Raw genomic sequence first — 22,696 nt, forward strand, 5'->3', positions numbered from 1 at the left:
TGGCCCGATTCTACGCATTGGGTATTCTAGAATTTACGTATTGTTTAGTTAATGTATGATTTTTGTTATATATATATATATGTTTAATCTCTTTTTATTGAAAAATTATATATATAGATGTTGTGTGTAGTTGCCAAGTGTTTGTGTAGGCGCTGTACATGTTCTGGGTGTTGCGGGGGGTGTGAGCGGTGTTGTATGTGTGTTGCGTTGTGTGTGTTGTGTTTTTTGTGGAGCGCTGTGTGTCTGCAGTGTTGTCTGTGTGGGGTGCATGTGTGTGTTTTGGGGAGGTATGTTTTGTGCAATGTGTGTGTTGTGCGGTATGTGCATATATTTGTGTGTGCAATGGTGTTTGTGTGTTGGGTGTTGTGTGTGTGTGGCGTTGTCTGTGTGTGTGGGTGTCTGTGTAGGGCGGTGTTTGTGGTTCCCAGTGTGTGTGTGTGTTGTGTTGTGCAGTGCGTGTGTGGCGGTGTGTGTGTGTTTTGGGGGGAGGTGTGCACCCCCCATTGTGCTCCATCCCCCATGCTGCGCACCCCCCATCGTGCTCCATCCCCCACGCTGTGCACCCCTCATCGTGCTCCATCCCCCACGCTGCGCAACCCCCATCGTGCTCCACCCCCCGCGCTGCGCACCCCCCATCATGTTCCATCCCATATGCTGCGCACCCCCCATCGTGCTCCATCCCCCATATTGCGCACTCCCCATCGTGCTCTATCACCCATGCTGCGCACCCCCATCATTCTCCATCCCCCATGCTGCGCACCCCCCATCGTGCTCCATCCCCCATGCTGTGCACCCCCCATCGTGCTCCATCCCCCATGCTGCGCACCCCCCATCGTGCTCCATCCCCCATGCTGCGCACTCCCCATCGTGCTCCAGCCCCCATGCTGTGCACCCCCATCGTGCTCCATCCTTCATGCTGCGCACCCCCCATCGTGCTCCATCCTTCATGCTGCGCACTCCCCATCGCGCTCCATCCTTCATGCTGCGCACACCCCATCGTGCTCCAAACCCCATGCTGCGCACTCTCCATCGTGCTCCATCTTCCATGCTGCGCACTCCCCATCATGCTCCATCCCCCATGCTGCGCACCCCCCATCATGCTCCATCCCCCATGCTGCGCACCCCCCATCGTGCTTCATCCCCCATGCTGTGCACTCTCCATCGTGCTCCATCCCCCATGCTGCGCACTCCCCATCGTGCTCCATCCCCCATGCTGCGCACTCCCCATCGTGCTCCATCCCCCATGCTGCGCACTCCCCATCGTGCTCCATCCCCCATTCTGCGCACCCCCCATCGTGCTCCATCCCCCATGCTGCGCACCCCCCATCGTGCTCCATCCCCCATGCTGCGCACTCCCCATCGTGCTCCATCCCCCATGCTGCGCACTCCCCATCGTGCTCCATCCCCCATGCTGCACACTCCCCATCATGCTCCATCCCCCATGCTGCGCACTCCCCATCGCGCTCCATCCCCCATGCTGCGCACCCGCCCGTGCTCCATCCCCCATGCTGCGCACTCCCCATCGTGCTCCACAGTCACACATCAGACAGTATACACTCACACATCCGATCGCATACACGCGCACATCCGATCGCATACACGCGCACACCCGATCGCATACACGCACACACCCGATCGCATACACGTACACACACACTGACTATATCGCACATACGCGCTCACACACTCCCAACATCCGGAGATATCACATGCTTCCTGCCATGTGATTCTCCGGCAGGTCCTGGAAGGTCACTGCACGCACAATATCGCCGCCGAGAAGTAAGCGATATCACTGGATGTTGTGAGTGTGTGGATGCGATCTGATGTGTGTGAGAGGTGTGTGTGAGAGTGAGTGAGTGTGATCTGATGTGTGTGTGTCTGTTCTTATATGTGTGTGTGTGTGTGTGTGTGTTCCGCCGCTGCAGGACCTTGATGCGCTCACCTGCTCCCGGTCGGCGTCTGGTGAGTATGACTGCGGGGTCTTCTTTCTTCTGTCTTCTCTCTTCTGGGGGTGCCCGCTGCCAATAATGAATGTCTTGCAGTGTCTTTAACTCTTTCACCGCTGCATGACACTTCATTATTGACCGCACCGGTGTACGCTGGTAACCATGATATAGTTACCCGATGTTTATCCTGGTTACCAGCGTACACCGGCTCCGTCACGTCCCAGCATCGCAAGGTTATGTCTGGGCTGGGGGAGTCGGGGCTTCGTTTGAATTCGGGGGAAGGGGCGTGTCAGAGCGGTCGATGCGTGCGGAGTGTCGGGGCGAGCGGCCAATCCATGCAGGGGGTGGGGCCAGGCCAAGGCGAGCGGCCAATCCGTGGGGGTGGGCGGGGCCAGGCCGAGCCCTGCAGCCAATCCGAAAGTTGTCACTGTAAGGACACAATTTTGGAGCAAGACAGACAGACAGACAGACAGAATAAGGCAATTATATATATAGATGATATTTAGAATAAAAGAACACACCATTTTTTTTCTTGGTTATCTTTTACATTTTACCTCTACATAAGTGTAAAAAAGTCATAAATAATAGAAAATGGCACCACTGAAAACTATATCTTGTTATGCAAAAAATAAGCCTTTAATATAGCTCTATAAACATAAAATTATTGAGTCTAAAAAAAAATCAACACAAACAAAAATAGTTTTTATTTTTTAAGTATATTTATTATACAAAACAATTAAAATACAAATAAAGCTGTGTAAATTAGGTATTACCATAATGATGGTAGTCCACAAAATAAAAGCAACTCTTTATTTATCCAGCATGTGAATATTAAAATACTAAAGACATAAAAAAAAACAAAAAAAAGGAAACTAGCAGGTTTTTTTTTTCCCTATTTCTGTCTATAAACAGTTATTAAAAGCTAAGTAATAAGGTATATGTATTCCAAAACGCTGTGATTGACAAATACTACTCTTCCTGAAAAAGCAAACCCCTAAATAGCTAAATTGCTAAAAACTATATACTGTTTCCTGGAATGTAACAATAAAAAAACCAAAAAAATAATAATAGCTTTGTCCTAATGGCTAGAGATGGGCAAACCCACAGATATTCGAGATCGGCGGGTCCAGCTGGATTTTTTAAAAAAAAACAGCTTGGGCCTCAAATTAATCCCGAATATCTGTCCGGACACTAATCCCCATATCGGGACTCGAACATTGTGCTTTAGAATGGTGGTAGAAATGGCTAGGAGTTTAGCGCAGGAGCTTTAGGCTATGTACCCATGGATTTTGCCACTGAAAACCTGGATTTTCTAGATAAATCCGCAGGTTTTAGCAAGTACAGACACTCCCCATGTTATCCTATGGTACATGGGGAGTGCTGTGTCCATGCTGCGGTATGTGCGGCTGCGGAATATGCTGCGGATGTCCCGCAGCTGCACGTAACTGCATGTCTATTACTCCTGCGGAAATAGCTATGGAAATCCCGTTTCTCCACTATGGAGATAGAGGCTGTGACATCCGCAAGTAAGTCGCATGAATGTTCGCAGGTTTTCTGCAGATATTTCGATGGAATCCTGGGGAACTGCTGTGAGAAACCTGCGGACATACCTGTGGATATATCCCCAGGTACATAGTCCCGTGGTCACATAGCCCTTAATGTAGAATCTCCTGCGCTGCTGTATCACTACTTATGGGGCCTCTCATTATCCTTCATGCATATGCACTGCCCACCGGCAGCCCTGGTGTCTGATTGGTTGCAGTTAGGCCATGCCCCCACCCTGTGTGACAGTGTGTCTGTTACATGGAGTTCCTAAGAATGGGGTCGGGGTTTGTACACAGATACAAGGTATCCGTTACAGACCCTGAACTTTACAGTCCGGCTTCGCCCATCACTACTAATGGACTAAAATAGTAAACTCCTTAATACATTAATGTTATGCAGTTTGGAGCAACTGATGGAATAGAAAGGTTCCCTTTAACAATCTGGCAACATTCAAAATATATTTATAGATTATGTATGCACTTACTGTATGGAGTACATAAGATGATAAAAATTAAAAACATTAAAAAATATAAAAAATATGAAATTTTACCCCCCCTTTTTTAATGCAAATTACATAATATTAAAATTGTATACATTTTTAAATATCATTTGTGCAATTGTAAGACCTATCCTCACCCTTATTAATGTGGCAACACTCGTCAAATGGCTGATATTGAATTCTAGGATTGCTACCTCTGGAGCTCCAGTCCTCTTTCCCACTAATGTGCCCACGCTGCGGAAAATGCGCGGATTTCTCGCGGAAAAGCCGTGGATTTTCCAGAAATCTGCAGCACAGCTACTCCCCAGCCATTTCTATGGCATTTGGGAAATGCTGTGTCCACGCTGCGGATTTTTCCACAGCGGAAATCGTGCAGATTTTCGTGCGGAAAAATCTGCAACATGTCAATTATTAAAGGTGCGGATTCCGGGGGAAAGCTGCGGATTTTGATGCAGAAAAATCCGCAGATACAGAGTCCCGTGGGCACATAGCCTAAAAGAGGCTACCTGCATATTAGTGCTAGTAAACTGTTAAAAATTGTATAAACTCTTACGAAGAAAGGTGAAAACTAGTAAAAGTCAAACTGACCAAATCACTGGTTTTTGGTCATTATCATCTCCTCAAATATTAAAATAAAAAGTTCTATAGAGTCCAAAATAAAAACAACAGCTCATCTTAAGAAAAAAAAGAAGCCCTTGAGGAAGAATATCAAGTGAAAAAGAATAAACTTTTGGCTCGCAAGTGAAGCCAATTTTTTTTTTTTTTTTTTGCTTTTATTTGGCAAAACAGAAAACAAAATATTTCCATTTACAGTGGAACCTTGGTTAACGAGAACAATCCGTTCTGGGACTGTGCTTGTTAACCAAGTTACTCGTTCAGCAAAGCAAAATTTCCCATAGGAAATCATTGCAATGCAGACAATTCGTTCCACAACCTGTTAAATGTCCCATTCCACACACGTACAAACACACAAAAACACACACAAATGCACATATTATGCTCACCTTACCTTCCGTTCCCTCACCGGCCTCATGGAACTTGTAGTTCGCCCTTACACGCTGTGTATCGGGTAACCATATGACCGATGCCGGACCTTCCGCTCCCAGCACACTGCTGTCAAAGGCAGGAGCCGCTTGCCTCTGATTGGCCAGCGCGCTGCCTTTGAGTAGCGGCTGACATGGGAAGGTCCACCCTCGTCGCTACAGGATGTATATCTGTAACCATCGCGATGAGGGTGGACCTTCCCCTGTCAGCCGCTACTCAAAGGCAGCGCGCTGATCAATCGGATTCAAGCGGCTCCTGCCTTTGACGTTAGCGCTCTGGGAGCGGGTGTGTACGGGCGAACTACAAGTTCCATGAGGCCGGGGAGGGAACGGAAGGTAAGGTGAGCATAATATGTGTGTGTGCGTGCGTGCATGTTTGTCTGTGTGTGCGTGCGTGTGTGTTTGTGTGTGCTTTGTGCATTCTTGTGTGTGTTTGTGTTGACTGCAATAGCGAGTTAGAGCGCGGTGGATGTATGGAACCGGAAGTGTGTGCGGTGAGTATTTTGCTCGTACAACAAAGCTTTCTCATAAAACGAGTTACAAATTTACAGCAAGCTTTACTCATTCAGCCAAAATACTCGCTAACTGGGTTACTCGTTAAGCGAGGTTCCACTGTATTATTATTATTTGTTTACATAGCGCCATCGTATTCTACAAAGCTTTATAAACTTTATCATCACTGTCCGCATTGGGTCGCACAAACTAAATTCGCTAGTAGGATGTCTTTAGAGTATGAAAGAAAACCAAGGAACCTGGAGGAAAACCATGGAAACATGGAAGAACAAACTCCTTATAGACTTCATGCCACCCACTGAGCAACCATACTTTCCTGTAAGTTTACTATCACCATATCTATACTGACTTGTAGAACAAAGTTAGGCTATGTTCACAAGTTGCACTTTTGCTGCATTTTTTACATGTTTTTCATTAGTTTTATGCATGTTAAAAGCTTTTTTTACAGTAGCAGCAAAAACCTATGAGACTCCAGAAATTTCATACACACACTTGATATTTTTTTTCAGCTTGTCAATTCTTTCAGCATCGTTGCTACTTTTTTTGCTGCTTTTGTGTGGAATGAACCAATCTCTGTTGATACATGTACTGTAGACACATGACACTCCAAAACACAGCAAAAACACAGCAAATAAATGAAGCAAAAATGTAGCAAAAACACACCAGAAACAGAACAAAAACACAGCAAAAATGAGGCAAAAATGTAGCAAAAACACAGCAAAAAATGCAGCAAATACACACCAGAAATGCAGCAAAAACACAGCAAAAATGAGGCAAAAATGTAGCAAAAACACAGCAAAAAATGCAGCAAAAATGTAGCAAAAACACACCAGAAATGCAGCAAAAAATTGCAGCAAAAACACAGCAAAAATGAGGCAAAAATGTAGCAAAAACACAGCAAAAAATGCAGCAAAAATGTAGCAAAAACACACCAGAAATGCAGCAAAAATTGCAGCAAAAACACAGCAAAAATGAGGCAAAAATGTAGCAAAAACACACCAGAAATGCAGCAGAAATTGCAGCTAAAACACAGCAAAAATGAAGCAAAAATGTAGCAAAAAACACAGCAAAAAAATGCAGCAAAAATGTAGCAAAAACACACCAGAAATGCAGCAAAAATTGCAGCAAAAATGAGGCAAAAATGTAGCAAAAACACAGCAAAAAATGCAGCAAAAATGTAGCAAAAACACACCAGAAATGCAGCAAAAATTGCAGCAAAAATGAGGCAAAAATGTAGCAAAAACACAGCAAAAAATGCAGCAAAAATGTAGCAAAAACACAACAAAAAATGCAGCAAAAATGTAGCAAAAACACACCAGAAATGCAGCAAAAAATTGCAGCAAAAACACAGCAAAAATGTAGCAAAAACACAGCAAAAACAATGCAGCAAAAATGTAGCAAAAACAAACCAGAAATGCAGCAAAAATGAGGAAAAAATGTAGCAAAAATAGCAAAAAATGCAGCAAAAATGTAGCAGAAACACAGCAAAAAATGCAGCAAAAATTGCAGCAAAAACACAGCAAAACTTACTTTTTCAAGCAGCTTTTTTACTGCCAAAAGAGCAGGTTTTGCTGACAAAAATAATGAAGCAAAAACACAATGAAAGCGCAATATATGAACATGGCCTTACTAGGACATTTTTCCCACAAAGTTCCACAAAACCATGATGGACTTTTTGTTTTACTGTTCTACTCTGCATTTTTTCCCCAACTTTCAGCACATTATATAGAGCTTTTTGTTCAACACTACAACTTGTCCTGAAGAAGTAACAGTTTGTATGGCTATGTTGTCAGGAACATAAAAAAGGTCGTGACACTTAGAGGTGACGGGAGAAAATAAAGTGGTGAAATATAAAATAAATATAAATAACTTTGTCTCCCATGGGTAAAGGTATTTATACCCAGGAGTTTAAAGGAATATACAGTGTGTCCACCCATATCCTGTCCACCGCCATTAACTTGAGAACGGCGACAGCTATAGGCATAGAAGTGGTGTCTAGGTATAGTAAAGTAGCCATGCGCTGCACAATGAAACCACCTATAGCGCCACCTGGTGAAAAACAACAGAGTTAGCATTTTTATCTCGAAAACGGAACGAGATAGAGAAAAAAGTGAATTACAAAGTTGTAGGGCATCATCAATTCAATACGAATCAACACCTTGTGTACAGAAATGCTATGATATGAAAACCATGACCCCCACAAAACATTGAATGCTGGTCACGCATATGGCGCTCATGTAACTTTGATGCTCCATGGCCCCCGTCAGCTGCAATGCACATCTGGACCCTGGACAGCATACTGTATCTTGCTGCATGTTGTGCAATATGGTAGGTGACACATTTGCACAAGCATCTGTGATACGTCGTCGTAGGTCCTGCAATGTTGGTGGAGGGGTCGCATACACCTGCTGTTTGATGTGACCTCACAGAAAGAAGTCCAATGGGGTCAGGTCAGGTGAGCGTGGAGGCCACTCCACACAGCCACCATACCCAATGACTTGTAGGAAGGTCTCCATGAGGTATCGCTTCACGTCCGCAGCCTTGAGAGCTTTACACGTTCTAATCATAGCATTTCTGTATGCAAGGTGTCGATTCATATTGAATTAATGATGCCCTACAACTTTGTAATTCACTTTTTTTCCTCTATCTCGTTTTGTTTTCGAGATAAAAATGCTAACTCCGTTGTTTTCCATCAGGTGGCGCTATAGGTGGTTTCATTGCGTAACTCATGGATACTTTACTATACCTAGACACCACTTCTATGCCTATAGCTGCCGCCATTCTCAAGTTAATGGCGGTGGACTGGATATGGGTGGACACACTGTATATTACACATCAGTAGAGTGAGTATTTCCTGTATCTTCTCTGCACAGGTCATTAAGAGGATCACTTAAGGCTCCTTCTACCCTGGTGGCGATGGATCTGAAGAAACCTTGCCCCATAATGACATAAATGATTGGATTCATGCAGCTGTTAATACAAGCCAGGCTGGTAACAATAACAAGTAGGGTAAAAATTAGAGATTTATTTTCAAAATATTTGGCTATCAGTGGGAAGATGTAAAATGGAAACCAGCAGATGAAGAAACAAAATATAACAGCGGTGATGATCCTGGAGGATCTCTGAGATCTCTGGGATCTCTTACTTTTTTTACGTTTAAAGAAAATACTGACATATGTGGTGATGATAATGAGAAAAGGGATCATGAATGTTGTAAAAAGCCTGAAAAGTCGTACTGTATATTCTTCACGGGGGAGGTCAAAATATGTATGTGATCCATCTCTGCACAACTCAGTGAGATCACTTACACGGTATCTATGTAAGAAAAACAATAATATAGTTACAATGAGGCTCAGCCCCCAGATGATCGCTGCAGAAATTCTCGCCAGATTATAGGTCCTATAAACTTTTGCCCAAGTTGGCCACATGACGGACACCCAGCGGTCAATGCTCATGGCCGTTACTAGAAGAACACTGCTGTTCAGGTTTAAATTAAACAGAAATATGCTCACTATGCAATATTCAATAAATAAGGGCTCTATAGTAGGTAGTGACCAGTCTATAATTAGCTTAGGCAGAGACGCGCAGCACAGGAAGTCCGCGATGGCCAGGTGGAGGAACCACACGGCACTGGTCGTCTTCTTCATCCTGAATCCGGCAATCCAGATGACCAATCCATTACCGATAATCCCGAGAACAAAAACAATGCTGTATAATGTGATTGACACCTTCTGTAAAATTTGAAAAATGCTCAAACTATTGTTGGAGGCCACTGTTTCTCTTGTCTCATTGTATATATTAGATGACCTGAGGAGACATGATAGGACAGAAATTAGGCTCATTTGCCATTTTGAATTTCATACTATGCAAATGTGTGCAAGGAGGACAGAGGCCGAAACCAAAGTGAGATTATGCAGGGGTTTTAAGGTTGACCACCAAGTACCACCCATTCTAGAACAAAAGGTGATGATGATGAGGCTCATTTTCTCCATTTCATTTTATTTCCTTAGTAAAATCTAGGAGCATTTTGCTCTTCCGGTAAGGAAATGTGCAAAGGGCCATACATCCAGTTGTCAAAAAGGTATGACATCAATTGTTTTTACCATTTGCGTTTAGAACTGCAAAGCAGAGTTTTTGCCCAAATTTCTGAAACAAAAAGGCAACATTTTGAACTGCATAGTGCGGTCAAGAAACCCAAATTCCCATAGACTAAGCTTGAAAAGCAGAACACATCCATTTTGGCATTAAACGCTGCAGTTGAAAAAGCAGGTAAAAAGCAAAGTGCGGTCTTAGCCTTACATACGGAGGGATCTATTCCTATATATTATATAGAGTCATTACACACAGAGGGATCTATTCCTATACATTATATAGTTATTACACACAGAGGGATCTATTCCTATATATTATACTAGCTGTACTACCCAGCTTCGCCTGGGTTAATAACTGCTGTTAACAAAATATAATGTATTAACAAAAATGTATTCTGCACACAAAAACCACAAAACAAATAGATATAAATGTAATTATAATGTCTGTCTCCCCCTCTGTATATATCTCTCTGTCTCTCTCTTTGTCTGTCTGTCTCTTTCCCTGTCTGTCTCTGACTGTCTTTGTCTCTTTCTCCGTCTGTCTCAATCTCTTTCCCTGTCTATCTATCTCTTTCCCTTTCTGTCTATCTCTGTCACTTTCCCTGTCTGTCTCTTTCCCTGGCTGTCTCTTTCCCTGTCTGTCTCTTTCCCTGTATGTCTCTTTCCCTGTCTGTCTCTTTCCCTGTCTGTCTCTTTCCCTGCCTGTCTCTTTCCCTGTCTGTCTCTTTCCCTGTCTGTCTCTTTCCCTGACTGTCTCTTTCCCTGCCTGTCTCTTTCCCTGCCTGTCTCTTTCCCTGTCTGTCTCTTTCCCTGTCTGTCTCTTTCCCTGTCTGTCTCTTTCCCTGTCTGTCTCCTTCCCTGTCTGTCTCTGACTGTCTCTGTCTCTTTCTCCGTCTGTCTCAATCTCTTTCCCTGTCTATCTATCTCTTTCCCTGTCTATCTATCTCTTTCCCTGTCTATCTATCTCTTTCCCTGTCTATCTATCTCTTTCCCTGTCTATCTATCTCTTTCCCTGTCTGTCTATCTCTTTCCCTTTCTGTCTATCTCTTTCCCTTTCTGTCTATCTCTGTCACTTTCCCTGTCTGTCTCTTTCCCTGTCTGTCTCTTTCCCTGTCTGTCTCTTTCCCCGTCTGTCTCTTTCCCTGTCTGTCTCTTTCCCTCTTTCCCTCTGTCTCTTTCCCTGTGTCTGTCTCTTTACCTGTCTTTGTCTCTTACCCTGTCTGTCTCTTTCCCTCTCTTTTACTGTCTGTCTGTTTCCCTGTGTCTGTCTCTTTGTCTGTGTTTGTCTCTTTACCTGTCTGTGTCTGTCTCTTAACCTGTCTCTCTCTTTCCTTCTCTTTCCCTGTCTGTCTCTTTCCCTGTCAGTCTGTCACTTTGTCTGTGTCTGTCTTTGTGTCTGTCTCTTACCCTGTCTATGTCTGTTTCTTACCCCGTCTGTGTCTGCCTCTTTCCCTGTCTGTCTCTTTCCCTGGCTGCATTGTGACACGCCAACATTCCATATAAGGGCGTGGCTGCGCATTCTTCTGAAGTTCTGGCTGCACTGTGGCTCCCAGCTCCATTCGCTTTAATGGAGGCAGGTTTTTTGGTGAATAACTGTAAAGTGCGGGGTTAAAATTTCCCCTCAAAACATAGCCTATGACGCTCTCGGGGTCCAGACGTGTGAGTGTGCAAAATTTTGTGGCTGTAGCTGCGATGGTGCAGATGCCAATCCCGTACACACACACACACACACACACACACATACATACACACACATACATACACGCATTCAGCTTTATCTATTAGATAGAGTTATTACACACCAAGGGATCTATTCCTATACATTATATACAAATTTTCTCTCCAGGACAGGAGACAAACTCTAGCGCAGCGCCACCTATTGGAAGTAGCGATCCTAAAAGTTAAATGTGGATTTTTAACAATCCTTTCAATATAACTTAGGATATATATGCCAGATCAGAATCCTAATTTGCAGACACGGTGTTTCGGGGTGCTTGCCCCTCGTCAGTGCAAAGTATGGGGTGTCTGATCTGGCTATGAGAAGCTTTGTGGGACCACGAGAGAACACCATTCTCCTTATGGAGACTTTGCAAGCCAGTCTGACTGGATGCTAGTAAGGGGACTTATAGCTGCCATGCCCTCTGCAAAATATTCAAATTTGCTCTCCTGGACAGGAGACAAACTCTAGCGCGGCGCCACCTATTGGAAGTAGCGATCCTAAAAGTTAAATGTGGATTTTTAACAATCTTTTCAATATAACTTAGGATATATATGCCAGATCAGAATCCCAATTTGCAGACACGGTGTTTCGGGGTGCTTGCCACTCGTCAGTGCAAAGTATGGGGTGCAAAGTCTCCTAAAGCACCTTGATCTTCTTAAAAAAAAACAATTGATGAATTTAAAGTCAGGTTATAAACTTTTATTTACATAACATGGATAAGCGACAGACCTTCTGTCAGGGAGTGTATGTGTTTCCCTATTTGTATTGATTAACTGAAATAAATTAGCTTTTTAAGGATATTTTAATTTATTTAGAAGCACTTGTATGTTTATCCTTCACCATTCTGTAATTCACTGTAGAATGGTGAAGGTTAGCTAGCAAGTCCCTTTATAGGACACCACCATGAGCACTAAAATTTGTTGAGGCCCGAGACAGTTCTGTACGTTTGTGCGCATGATTCCACACTAAGCATGGAGAAAAGAAAGAGATGAGAACTGTCTGAGGACTTTAGAACCAAAATCGTTGAAAAATATCAACAATCTCAAGGTTACAAGTCAATTTCCAGAAATATTGATGTTCCTTTGTCCACAGGGCGCAATATAATCAAGAAGTTAACAACCCATAGCACTGTAACTAATCTCCCTGGATGTGGAGAAAAATTTATGAAAGGTTGCACCGCAAGTTTCAAATAAATTAAAGTTGTACTGCAAGCTCAGGGGTCATCAGTGCCAACACAAACTATCCATATGTGCTGCCCCCGTGCCAGCAGCCTGCCGCTGCTCGGATCCGGACCTTCCAATGGTTGGCTCGAGGGTCTCCGGACCCGGGGGGGGGGGTCCTGCGGACACTCCGAATGAAAAGGGGTTGGGATGGTGGATGTACGACGTATATGTACGGGCTGAGCCGTATTAAGTTCGTGACGCCACCCACGGTGTGTGGTGAGGTTGGACACTACCGCTGTAATTACGGGGGCACCCGGGGGAGATGTTGTGCAGCAAGTTGTTAACACCTCCGTGGGCAGGGATTGTAGCCCTGGGACCCGTTGGGTTTTTGGTGCAGGGAGATGGGTGACCGCAGGGTGCTGGTGTACTATCTATTAAGGAAACACACGAGTCTCTGGTAAACCAAGGTGATGGTGGTCGGTGCCCGCAACCGGCTGCGTTCTGGTCCCCCACCCGGCTGGTGGTCTCTGTCTTTCTCCTGCACTTTTTAGAATGGTGGACTGCCTGTGCTTGCAACTTCAGGAGTCCGCTCCCAGCTGGATTTGACCTAAGGAGCCTTTGCCCGCAGACGCTGGCCCATGGGATCTCTGAGCCTTGGCGGTGGCCTTTTATCCCCCTTGGTGGGCTGTTGTCTTATAATAGGGACTTTGGGTGGGACAGGACCTCTAGTCCTGGCCTCAATTGGTTAATTAACCAGTTCCAGTCGCTTCTGGTCCCGGCTTCAGGGTCCAAGTACCTTCCTGTGTGCTCCAGTTTCCAAGTCAGTTCCCCGGGTCGGTACCGGTGGGCTACAACCCTGTCCCGGTCCACCTCGGTTCCACCGAGCCGTCTTCCCAGCTCCTGCAGACGGAGACCGCCGTCTGCTTCCTAGCCAATGGCACCAGGGCTCCTATCCTGGCACCATTCAATTTGGGGTTTTCGCCTCTGCTGGAGCTGCACACAGCTCCAGCCCACACTCCTCTCCAACTCGAACTCTAACACTTGTCTGTTTACTTTCCCGCCCCGGGCTGTCTAGACTCCTGGGTGGGCGTCTTCCAACCGCCTGGTTCCGCCCCCTAGTGTGTCCATCTAGCCCTAAGGGTGGTGACTAGGGTTTTAAAGGTCGGCTGCTGTCACCTGTGAGAGAAGGTGTTGTGCAGGGACCTATTTGTGACTACCTGGCCCGGCCAGGGCGTCACACTTACATATCTGACTGAAATTAAACACTATGGAGGAGACCCAGGAGGACCGCACTGCTGACACAAAGACTGCAGTTTACCAAAATGTACATAAGTAAGTCAAAATTATCCAGAGAAAGTGTCTTGTGGACAGATGAGACCAAGGTAGAGCTTTTGGTAAATCACAGCATTCTACTGATCATGAAGAGAAAAAAGAAAAAGACTGCCTCTCCGTGTCCACTTCAAAGAAACCCCCCAAAGTCAAGCACCACTTCAGTCTAAAAGGACTGCTGGGCATCAGTATGACAATGCAGAAGAAGAAAAAAAATCAGATTGGAAAGGTATGTATAGAAAATGTACCTTTATTCCATATGTTTACAAAAGATTAAAATCTATTATAGGAGAAAATGAAATATTTCATTTTCTGCTATCATGGATTTTAAGGATATGATATGATACGTTGAATTCCATCTCGTAGGGAGGTCACATATTAGTCTGTGACGAGGCAAGTGTAAGTGCTGCTGCATCACTACCAGGCCAGCAACAGGGGGAGATGACTTGTGGAAATGTGCGCTAATACGTTGTACCTTGGTAAGGAGGTCTGGTATCCCAGGGTATTTCTTCAGAAAGTGCTGAACTACTAAATTTACGTGAGCCATACAAGGAATGTGTACAAGCTTTCCAAGCTTTAAAGCTGCCACCAGATTCCAACCATTATCACACACTACCATCCCTGGACGGAGATCTAAAGGCTCAAGCCATTCATCTGTCTGCTCAGTTATCGCTTTCTAAAGCGTAGGTGCCGTGTGAGATTTGTCACCGATACAGATGAGCTTCAGTACAGCGTGTTGACACTTAGCCGGGGCAGTGCTGCAGAGATCCCAGCTGGGGAATGATGTTGACCTAATTCACCATTCGGTATACTGGTAAAGTGCTTTGTGCATACAACAGGTTCATCGATGGAAATTTTCATTATCCAAAGAGTTGATATAACCACTACATCAAGTCTAATGACATGGTCATAGTAAGGTGAAATCACAGACATATGAACCAGATATAGAAAATAACACTGTACTCCTGAAATAAGTGGGGTAGTAATAGCACAGCAAAAAGACCTGCACATATTAATCAGCTGTAATCAGTCAAAATTGGCATCTTATTCTATACAAAAATATATATCAGGTCACTCAGCCTGCCATTGCATCACATTACCCATAGTAAAATTGGTAGATCAGCACTGTTCAACCTCCACCCCGATGTACATTTCGCAATAAGGTGCTTCCTCAGGAGGCTGCTGTTAATCAATACACTCTCGCCTTTTATAATGCAGTTGCCCAATTAAATCCCACATGCGATCCCACGCCAGCGCATGTGCGTTGCCGTCCATGAGCCCACCCGTAAGTGCCGCTCTTCGGTGTCACATGCCACTGAGCACGTTCATGTGACGCCGATGAGCGGCGCTTCCGGGTGGGCTGGTGGACGGCAACGCCCATGCGTACACACATATTACTACCACACTTATTCTAGGAGTACACTGTTATTATCTATATCTGGTTTATATGTCTGTGATTTTACGTTACTATGACCATGTCATTAGACTTGATGTAGTGGTTATATCAACTCTTTGGATAATGAAAATTTGCATCGATAAACCTGTTGTATGCACAAAGCACTTTACCAGTATACCCAATGGTGAATTGTGGCCTATATGTATGCTATGTTGGATGCACAGGTGCTTTTTATGAGCTAACCCACTAATTGGTGACAATATGACATAATATACCGGGTAGCTTACACATATATGTATACGTTCCTGTATTGTTCCATAATCTGTTATTTTGTTATAGCAAGGGGAAAAGCCAATTTGGGCTCCCTCTGTCCATTTGTAAAAACAGCATTGGATATTCAGCCAGTTTAATCCTCCCCATCTATGTGTGTTGTCTACGCTGTCACACTTCAATTTTTAAAGTGTCTAATGTATGTCTTTTATTGTGGTTTTTAGTAAATTGATGTAATAAAATATTTTTTCTAACTTCTGAAATGTGCAATTACTCCTCTTTTTCCTTGTTTGTACTTCTTGTAGCAATATGTACCATCCTGTGCCCCATTCTGTAGTATTGTGCCCATACTTGTCCCCTCTAGTAATGTGCTTATCCTTATTTCCATCCTGTAGTGATGTGCCCAACCTTATCCCTTTCTTGTAGTAATGTGCCACCTCCTTCTCCACATCCCATAGTAATGTACCCATCCTGGTCCTTATCTTATAGTAATGTGCCCATCCTTGTCCCCATCCTGTTCTAATGTGCCCATCCCTGTCCCATCCTGAAGTAATGTCCTCATCCTGTAGTAATGTCTCCATCCTGGTCCTCATCCTTTAGTAGTATCCCTATCCTGGTCCTCATCCTGTAGTAATGTTCCCATCCTGGTCCTCATCCTGTAGTAATGTCCCCATCCTGGTCCTCATCCTGTAGTAATGTGCCCATCCTTGTCCCCTTCTTGTAGTAATGGGCCCTTCGTGCAGTAATATGTTCATATTTGTGCCCATCATGTGGTAATGTGTTCATTCTTGTGCCCATGTTGTGCACACCCTGCCCTGTGCAGCCTCACACTCACACACACCCTGCCCTATGCAGCCTCACACACACACACACACACACACACACACACACACTCCCTGGCTTGTGCAGCCTCACACACCACCCTGCCCTGTGCAGCCCCACACATATCCTGCCCTGTGCAGTCTCACACACACAGCCTGCCCTGTGCAGCCTCACACACACCCTGCCCTGTACAGTCTCACACACACACACACACACACACACACACAAACACCCCTCCTGTGCAGCCTCACACACCCACACCCTGCCCTGAGCAGCCTCATACACACACCAAGCACTGTGCAGCCTCTCACACACACACACCTTGCCCTTTGCAGCCTCTCTCTCTCTCTCACACACACACACACACACACACACACACACACACACACACACACACGTGGCGCCCCTGAGGCTTCTGTCGCCACAGAGACATTGCACCTCAGAGGTGTGATGTTTCATCCTGGGTAAGGACGAGAGTAAACGCCGGTCCACAGGCAAATTCACACTACACCATTGTTAGGCATATTTTGGGACTGGGGATAGTGGCAGTTACCCCCATGCTGCATGCTGGGGGGCCGTAAGTCCCATCTTTTCTCCTATAGGGTGGGGCCTAGCAACAGGGAAAGTGGGAGGAGCCAACAGAAAGTAAGAGCAGATACAGGAAGGTCAAGTTAGTTAGAAGTGGAGAGTTGGAGAGTGAGGAGTTGGAAGGAGAGAGAGAGGTTGATACCTCAGAAAAGCGACAGAGAGTGAAGCTTCCTGGTAGAGTCCCTAGGGCCCAGCTAGGCCCAGGTGACACCACAGACAGTAAAGAAAGAATTCCAGGGCCACAGAAGGCTTTCAAGCTCGTGGCCTGTTCCACTGGAATATCGGGTGGAGGGATCAGGCTGCATCCAGGGACGGTCCCTAGAAACCAAGGAAAGAAAGACATTTCCAAAAGTAAACACCGAAGGCCAAGGGTGGTTGCAAACGCCCAGGGCCACAACCCAACGTAGATCCCCTGGGAAGAGGGCAAGATTCCATCCAGGCAAGCCTTCTTGACCAGAACCTATGGTGGAGGCCGAGACGAGTTTATCTACAAAGGTCAAGGCTTTGAAACCAGTTTAGGAAGGAGACAAAGCCAAGGGTGCACCACATTTACTTTAAGAACTACCCGGGATTGGCGGAGGTCCCTGACAGGAGATCCCAGCACACCAGTGGGCAACCAGTTTGCTGCAGCCCTGGAACAGTGAGTAAAACCTTGAAACTGCACCCCCTGGTGTTGCCTCCTTTATTTCGCCCTGCACTGCACCATTCCCAAGCACCATAGACTTTAATAAGCACCAACGGTTGCCCCGGGGTACCGCTCCACCTGTGGGGAGCAGAACCATCTGAGCTGCTAATCCATCAGCCCCGGAGGTCCCATCCAGCAGCGGCGGCTCCATAGCCGCAATCCACAGGTGGCGTCACGAATATTCCCACAAACTTTAAATAAAGCTACCACTCCCACAATTGCCATATTAGTTGACCCCGCCAGGGTCACGGAGTCGGGCCCCACCATCACTGACTACTCCCGGACTAGTCCGGTCCGACACCGGGTGTCCCAAAGCCCTGGGGTGGGTGAGTCAACCTTGGCATCACGAACAGGATTTCGTGCCCGGTCCCACCAGGTACTGTGCACCTTGAAGAACTGTGCTTAAAAGACTGTTTTACTGTAAAAACTGCCGCCGCCATTAGCCTTAATGAGCGCGGGAAGAAGAGGGGTGTGCCTGAAGAAAGAGCGTGAAAGTAAGCCCTGCTTCCTTGGTCTTGCAGAAGAGCGCGAAGCTAAGCCCGCTATGCAAAGCGGAGGATACAAAATGGCGTAACAAGGAGCTGAACGGCTGGCAAAGTGATTCTAAATGCCAGACCAGAAGACCGCAAGAATGTACTGGATCGTAGGCGGAGTGATGCCGGCCGTGGGCTGGGTGCCAGTCTGGCGCCAGGCGCTGGTGCAGCCCCTGGCCCTGCTTTCAGCAGGGAAAAGGGTGCAGCCGAGTGGCGTGGTCGAGTACTCGAACAGTACAGAAGCGAGCAGTCACCAGGCGAGAAGCATGGTGGAAAAACTGCAGCCAGGCACCCCAGGGACCAAGAAATTGGACCCCGAGCTGAACTTACTCCGGGAAGAAGTGGAGCTCCTCACCCAGAGGTTGAGCTCCTTGCAAGCGGAGGTGGAAGACGGAGATAGAAGGGCAAGTGCCAAGGAGGACTGGGCGGCACCCGAGGTCGTGGGCCACAGAGAGCAGGCCGCTGTGCTATACCCGGGTAAGCTGTATGCCGCCCTAACCCGTCCGAGCCCAGGGCACTATGAAGCACCATCGACAAGCCCCCCTGCAGGCCTGCAGGGGGTCCCCGCCGACAACCCCGAGGCAAGAGAGAGCACCGCAGACCCCGGCAGCGAGGATGACTCCCCAGGCAGTGCAGGCCCCGAGCATCTAGTGGGCCCCTTGCCGAGCCCTCCCACCGGCTTACCTGGTACGTTCTCGCCAGGGGTGAACTTGGACGCCGCACCAGTCCAAAATAGGGGCCTGCCTCTGCCGATACTCCCCGCCGCGACCCCGCTAGCCGCCCACCTGGCCTGCATACAGCAGCTGGAGCAGTTCCAGCATGAGAGAGAACGCCGGGAAGAAAAGCGGAGGGCAGTAGAGGTGTCTAACCTGGCCTCCAAGGCCTCATCCAGAAAGGCCGCAAAGAGTCCCAGGGCCCAGTTAGGAGGGGCCAAGTCATAGACTTCAGACTGGTGGAGGGCTGGGGCTTCATCCGGGAGCCCAGCCTGGGCAAGGACGTGTTTTTCACCCGCCGGGACATTGAAGAGCACCTGAACAGAGGCCACCCAGGGTGCGACGTCCAGCCCGGCGACCTGGCCGAGTACACGCGGCTGATGGGGAACCATGGCTGGTACACCGTGAATGTACATGTGCTGCAGGAGGAAGCAGCCCTGGAGGAGCCAGAGTGGCGCCGTACTACTCCAGCAAGCAGTCCCACTCCAGCCAGCGCCCAGACCGCAACACCCTGCAGCAGGCAAGCAACCAGCAAACAGGAGACGCAGACCAGGATCTCCATGGCCTACATGCTGCCCAGGGCCCTGGCGCAGCGTGACTCCCGCAACTAAAAGAAAGAAGGAGATAATAAACTGTATATAGCCCCTGTTTGTCCCTCATCCTTTGTGAAGATGTCCCCTTTGTACTGCCCCTTTGCTAGGGTCACGGAGTCGGGCCCCGCCACCACTGACTACTCCCGGACTAGTCCGGCCCGACACCGGGTGTCCCAAAGCCCTGGGGTGGGCGAGTCACACACACACAAATACACATACACACCCTGCCCTGTGCAGCCTCACACACACACACACACACATACCCTGCCCTGTGCAGCTTCGCGCACACACCCTGCCCTGCGCAGCCTCTCACACACACACATACACACACACACACACACACACCTTGCCCTGTGCAGCCTCACACACATACACCCTGCCCTTTGCAGCCTCATACACACCCCCTGCCCTGTGCAGCCACACACACACATACACACACACACCCTGTCCTGTACAGCCACACGCACACACACACTGCCCTTTGCAGCCTCACACACACACACACACTGCCCTTTGCAGCCTCACACACATACACCCTGCCCTTTGCAGCCTCACACACATACACCCTGTCTTGTGCAGCCTCATACACACCCCCTGCCCTGTGCAGCCTCACACACACACGCATACACACCCTGCCCTGTGCAGCCACACACACACACACACACACCCTGCCCTGTGCAGCCTCACACACACCCTGCCCTGTGCAGCCTCACACAAACACCCTGCCCTGTGCAGCCTCACACAAACACCCTGCCCTGTGCAGCCTCACACACACTCTGCCCTGTGCAGCCTCACACAAACACCCTGCCCTGTGCAGCCTCACACACACTCTGCCCTGTGCAGCCTCACACACACCCTTCACTGTGCAGCCTCACACACACTCTGCCCTGTGCAGTCTCACACACACCCTGCCTTGTGCAGCCTCACACACACTCTGCCCTGTGCAGCCTCACACACACCCTGCCCTGTGCAGTCTCACACACACCCTGCCTTGTGCAGCCTCACACACACACACACACACACACACACCCTGCGCATCCCCTTAATGACACACACACACACACACAGACACACACACACACACACACACCCTGCCCTTTGCGGCTTCACACACACATGCACACACACATACACACCCTGCCCTGTGCAGCCTCTCACAGACACACACACACACACACACACACACTCACCCTGCCCTGGGCAGCCTCACACACACATCCTGCCCTGAGCAGCCTCACACACACATCCTGCCCTGAGCAGCCTCATACACACACCCTGCCCTATGCAGCCTCTCACATACACACCTTACCCTGTGCAGCCTTTCATACACATACATAGAAGCAAAGAATATTTTTTACCAGCTCACCTGAGGTTGATTCAATGAGGCTTTATAGCATTGCTGATAGCACGGAAAAGAACATGTTGTCCCATGTTCAAATGCAAGTTAAGATAAAGGTAATCCAGCTCTTCAAGTTGAGGTAGTTTTATTTATAGAAAAATAACAATGTACATGATAGAAAAGATTAAAAAATAAGTTTTGTGCTGAAGCTGCATGTCAGCCTTTGTCAGTTCCATGCAACTTCAGCCGAAACGCGTTTTTTTTTAACTTTTCTATCATGTAAATTGTTATTTTTCTATAAATAAAACTACTTCAACTTGAAGAGCTGTTTTGTCTTTTTCTTAGCTCACACACATACACTCTGCCTTGTGCAGCCACACACACACACCCTGTCTTGTTCAGCCACACGCACACACACACTGCCCGGTGCAACCTCACACACACACACCCTGTCTTGTTCAGCCACATGCACACACACACTATCCTGTGCAACCTCACACACACACACCCTGTCTTGTTCAGCCACACGCACACACACACTGCCCTGTGCAACCTCACACACACACACCCTGTCTTGTTCAGCCACATGCACACACACACTATCCTGTGCAACCTCACACACACACACCCTGTCTTGTTCAGCCACACGCACAAACACACTGCCCTGTGCAGCCACACACACACACCCTGTCTTGTTCAGCCACACGCACACACACACACTGCCCTGTGCAGCCACACACACACACCCTGTCTTGTTCAGCCACACGCACACACACACTATCCTGTGCAACCTCACACACACACACCCTGTCTTGTTCAGCCACACGCACACACACACACTGCCCTGTGCAGCCACACACACACACCCTGTCTTGTTCAGCCACACGCACACACACACACTGCCCTGTGCAGCCACACACACACACCCTGTCTTGTTCAGCCACACGCACACACACACTATTCTGTGCAACCTCACACACACACACCCTGTCTTGTTCAGCCACACGCACACACACACTATCCTGTGCAGCCTCTCACACACACTGCCCTGTACACTTGTGCAGCCTCAGGAGGCAACATGCACACACACACCAAATCCTTCTCACCTGTCCTCCGTTCCCTGGTCGTTCTGCTTCATAGTGGCCACAGACACGAGGACCTGGTAACGATTGCATCCACTGTCAGTGCTTCAGCTGAAATTCAGATGAAGGTTTTGCTGACACTGCGCAGAGTCAAGTTCTCCCTGCACAACTATTCCAATAGCAGTTGCTTACCTTGTAAGAGGCAAGCAACCGAGGTCATATCCATCAGAAGATGCTTGCCTCAGATTGGCCAGCAACTGATATGGAGTTGTGCAGTGAGGGCTTGACTCTGCGCCCGACAAAACGTTCATCTGAAATAAAGAGCTGACGGCTGCGGCCCCTGCACTGGCCATGATTGTTACCGGGTTCACGGGCCTGCGAGCCAAAAGAAGCAGCCTCAAAAGTCGCTTGTGGCCCTTAGGCCATGTGTTTGAGACCTCTGTGCTAAAGATTTCTGCAGTTGGAGCAACGACTCCGAAATCTAAATCCAATTGACACCAGTGGAGAGATCATAAAATTGTTCTTGGGAGAAGAGACCTTCAAATTTGAGTGACCTGGAGTAGTTTGGAAAACAGAGTCCAAAATTCCAGGTGAGAAGAGGAAGAAGCTTGTTGATGGTTATAGGAAGTGACTGATTGCAGTTATTATTATAAAGGGTGTGCAATCAAATTCTATATTGAGAGGGACAAAAATTTCTCTGGCCCATGTTTGGAGTTTGTGTGAAATTATGTTCACTTTGCCTTTTTTCCTCTGTTTTCTTGGGTGTTTTTCCAATACACACAAAGGAAATAAACGTGTACAAAAAACATCTAATTTCAATAAATTT

At 47.3% G+C, this 22,696-nt stretch overlaps 1 protein-coding gene across 1 annotated transcript; it reads right to left on the bottom strand.

Annotated features, from left to right (window-relative positions):
* Positions 1-8,374: 8,374 nt before the first annotated feature.
* Positions 8,375-9,193, bottom strand: LOC142255742 (C3a anaphylatoxin chemotactic receptor-like). The gene has a single exon (XM_075327197.1). The coding sequence runs from the start codon at positions 9,191-9,193 to the stop codon at positions 8,375-8,377; it is 819 nt and encodes a 272-aa protein (XP_075183312.1).
* Between the last annotated feature and the right edge of the window lie 13,503 nt (positions 9,194-22,696).

The sequence above is a fragment of the Anomaloglossus baeobatrachus genome, chromosome 11 (assembly GCF_048569485.1).
Source record: "Anomaloglossus baeobatrachus isolate aAnoBae1 chromosome 11, aAnoBae1.hap1, whole genome shotgun sequence".
Lineage (NCBI taxonomy): Eukaryota > Metazoa > Chordata > Amphibia > Anura > Aromobatidae > Anomaloglossus > Anomaloglossus baeobatrachus.